Genomic DNA, 3,308 nt, shown 5'->3' with positions numbered 1-3,308 from the left:
CTGCCCCAGACATCCCTCCCTGGGGAAAAGCTGAGCCAGAGCCCAGTGCTGTGAGGCCAGAGAAGAGCCACCCAGCTGCCCCATCCCATTCTTCCCACAACCCTTCCCCAAGGGTCCCTCCTAGACCCCGGCTGGCAGGGATGTGAGCGCAATGGGGGAGGTGGGGACCAACATCTTTGAGGAGCACATGGAGATGGAGGGGCTGGCACAGCTAGGGACAGGGTTGGGCCATCGGCATGGAGGTGGGAAAGGCCGTGTTGTGAGGCCCCCTTGACCTTGCTACCTTGGTGTGGCATCGCCCCGTTGTCCCAGCACCCTTTTGACTTCCTTGGGGAGGCTGCTCGTGGGGAAGGTGTAGGGCTGGGGGGAGATGGGGGACACCCCCGTACAACTGCTCCACACAGGCTGTAAGCTGCGTGTGGCTATGAGAGAGGGAAGGAAGAGAAACCATCCCTGCCCCACTTTGGGGGATACCCTGGGAAGAGACCCTCCAAGGGCAGGAGGAAGGACAGCAGTTGAAAGCAAGGTTAGGGTTATCTCCTCACAGGGACTCTTAAATGTCCTGTCTCTGTTGAGAGCCTCAAGTCCCTCAGTGGGGAAACTGAGGCACGCAGCAATGGAGAGGGGCTGCAGAGGATGCGCTGTGCCTGGGTGCCAGCCCCTACCCCGAGCTTCACTCACCGTAGGCCTGGTGTGTTTTGGAGAAGCTGTTGGAGGCACTTTTGAAGGAGAACTTGCTGGTCAAGCCCCGGCCACCGCTGCTGTCATATGTCCCCTCGTTGAGCTGCGGCAGTGAGACAGCATTCTTGATGATGGGCGAGATGGCTGGGGGGGCGGGTGATGCTCCGGCTTGACCCCCGCTGCCCCGGCTCCTCAGTGGTGTCCGGCGGACGTGCCGCAGCGTCCGGGCAAAGAAGTTGTTGGCTTTGGCCGTATCGGCCCCACCGTGGTTGCTGAGGAAGGAGGTGTCCCCGAAGACATCCCCGCCACGCCCCACATGCATGGTGTGCCGAAAGTCCCCCAGCGGTGGGCTGATCATGTCCGGTGTCAGCTCTGACTTCAGCCGCCGCTTGCCATGGGAGCCTGACACCCAGCTGAGCACTGGCAGCTTCCCCAGGCTCATGTTGCACCCCTCACCTCACCTTGCCCCTGCAAAAGCCCCAAAAACCAGCCCTCGCCAGGCTTCCAGCACCGGGGTGGCCTGTCACATCCCTGGCCTCCCCATTGCTCCTGCTCCGATGCTCTCAGGGGAATGGCTCACGTCACCTTGGCTTTCAGCGGGTGGGAATGGTGCTTGTCGCCCTGCTTCCCTGCACTACGTTGTTCTCATGAGATCACCTGCAGCGGGTACGTCCCCAGTGTTTAGGATGGTGGCGGCATGGAGGTGTCCCCGGGGCGGGGGGTCCAGGGTCACTCCTGGTGCTGCGGCGGCTGCTGGAAGCTGCGTCTGGCCACAGGCTTAGGGCTTAATCCGCCGACTTCTTCTGCCGCTGCCGCATGCGCGGGAGCTGGTCACAGATGGGGCAGGAGGTGACGGGAGTTTGGGGTGGGCTGGCAGGGCAAGCGTCTCAGTCCCCTCGTTGGCCACCTAAACAAGACGAGAGGAACAGTGAAGCCCTTGGAGAGGATTTTTCCCAACCATGCCGGCTGTATCCCCAGGACTGGCTGGGGAGGTTAAAGCTGGTGCATGAGCAACGGTGGGGAGGTTGCTACCTGCTGTCCCCCTTGCCTGGCCCTCCTCTTGAGGAGGAAGAAATATCCCCCCAAAACATTTCTTCTCCCTCACCCCTCTGAACTCCCTTGGTGTTTCCTCCCAGTTTCCCCTGCCTGCAAAGCAGCTTTGCTGGATCCATGCTGCAACCCAGACTGAGGATTTCCCTCTCAGGCAGCACCTCCTCCTGGAGCAGTGCCCTGCCCGGCTGTCCGGGCTCCTGGGGCGAGAAACCTCTCCCTTCTTTTTGCTATTCATATGAACCCTTCAGGAGAGGGTGAGGCCTGGGGACCGCGTGCTTCTTGGGGAGGAGGGGCGGCAGGGAGGGAAAATGCAATATTTATATACTGGTTTGTTTGTCCTCCCCTGGCTGGATCCCCAGGCGCTGAGCAGACACGTTGGAGCAGCAGGGAGCCGGGGGTGCGAAGAGGGCAGCTGCTTTGCAGGCAGGGGAAACTGAGGCAGGCCAAAGGAGGTGATGGCTCGAGGCTGGAGGAGAAGGCGGGACGGGTCCCTGTGCTCAGGCAGGTCCCGGAGGTGCTGGGGGACAAGAGGGGAGGCAGTGGCTTGGTGCATGACAGCAGGGTGATGACCTCTCTGGTCAGTGGGGAGATCACTCAGATCAGCAGATCCCCTGTCGGTGTGTGTGGCAAGAGGGAGAGGGCAGGCTGGGGAAAGGAGAGGATTTGGGGTGCGGGGCACCTCGGAGCATCAGTGGTCCAGGTGCCTGCCTGGGGATGTGTCCCCCCCTGGGCTCTGTCCCCGCTCAGAGGCCAGAGGAACAGGATGGGGCTGGGTCACTTCAGAAGGGCCGGTTACTGAGGGCAGCATGCCAAGAGGCGATTCAGGAGCCTCGCATCCCTCACTCCCTGCGTGCTGGGACCCCCATCACTGCATGGCTCGGCTGTCTCCCCCTCTGCCACGCTGCCTGCCCCCCCCGTCTGTCCCCGGGTCACCTCGGAGCCGATGGCCGGTGCCAGGGAGGCAAAGCCACTGGCGAGGGGGAGCCCTGGGTATGGAGCTGCTTTCCTGGCTGGCTACACATGTTTTCACCATGCCCTGGCCTTGTTTGCTCACCCGGGGCCCCTCTTATCTGCCAGGGGTTAATGCCTGGGGAAGGGAAAACAAACCTCCCCCGGCAGCTCCCAGCACCATTGGCTGCCTCCTGGGGCGGCAGTGGCCATGGCAGTGGGGACTGTGGCAGGTTGGCTTCCTGCTGGCCCCCAGCTCCCTGGCTCCTGCTGCCCGCGTCTGCCTCCTGCTCACGGAGGCTGTGCGGTGCTGCCTTGCAGCTGGGACAGGTCAGGCACGTGGCAGATTTGGAGTGGGAGGACAAATGGGGAGCAATTTTCTCTCTCTGGCAGAAGCCCACCTATAGACACTGGGTCAGGGCTCTCCTGGGGTGCAAGAAAAGCCACTGGGGTGGTCCTTGCAGCACAACAGGGCTCTCAGGGCCCAAAGTGGGGACTGTGCCCTTCGGCGGTGGTGCCCACATGATGTGGGGCATGTGCTGCAATGGCTAGGGCTAATCTGAGGGGTAGACCCCCCCTCACCCCACCTCAGGTCCCCCGCACAGCGTAGCCGCCCTGCAGGCCCC

General features: G+C 62.6%; 1 protein-coding gene across 1 annotated transcript in view; it reads right to left on the bottom strand.

Moving 5' to 3' along the window:
• CDC42EP1 (CDC42 effector protein (Rho GTPase binding) 1) overlaps window positions 1-3,308 on the bottom strand; it is a 6,723-nt gene that overhangs the window by 1,480 nt on the left and 1,935 nt on the right. Inside the window, exon 2 of the mRNA XM_009332661.1 lies at window positions 682-1,588. Within this exon, the coding sequence (XP_009330936.1) occupies window positions 682-1,123 (442 nt within the window). The 5' untranslated portion in view covers window positions 1,124-1,588. The remainder of the gene's footprint in view (window positions 1-681; window positions 1,589-3,308) is intronic.

Source organism: Pygoscelis adeliae, unplaced genomic scaffold (genome assembly GCF_000699105.1).
Source record: "Pygoscelis adeliae isolate BGI_AS28 unplaced genomic scaffold, ASM69910v1 Scaffold399, whole genome shotgun sequence".
NCBI lineage: Eukaryota > Metazoa > Chordata > Aves > Sphenisciformes > Spheniscidae > Pygoscelis > Pygoscelis adeliae.
Note: the sequence above shows the minus strand (reverse complement) of the source record. Positions and strands in the feature narration are given on the sequence as shown.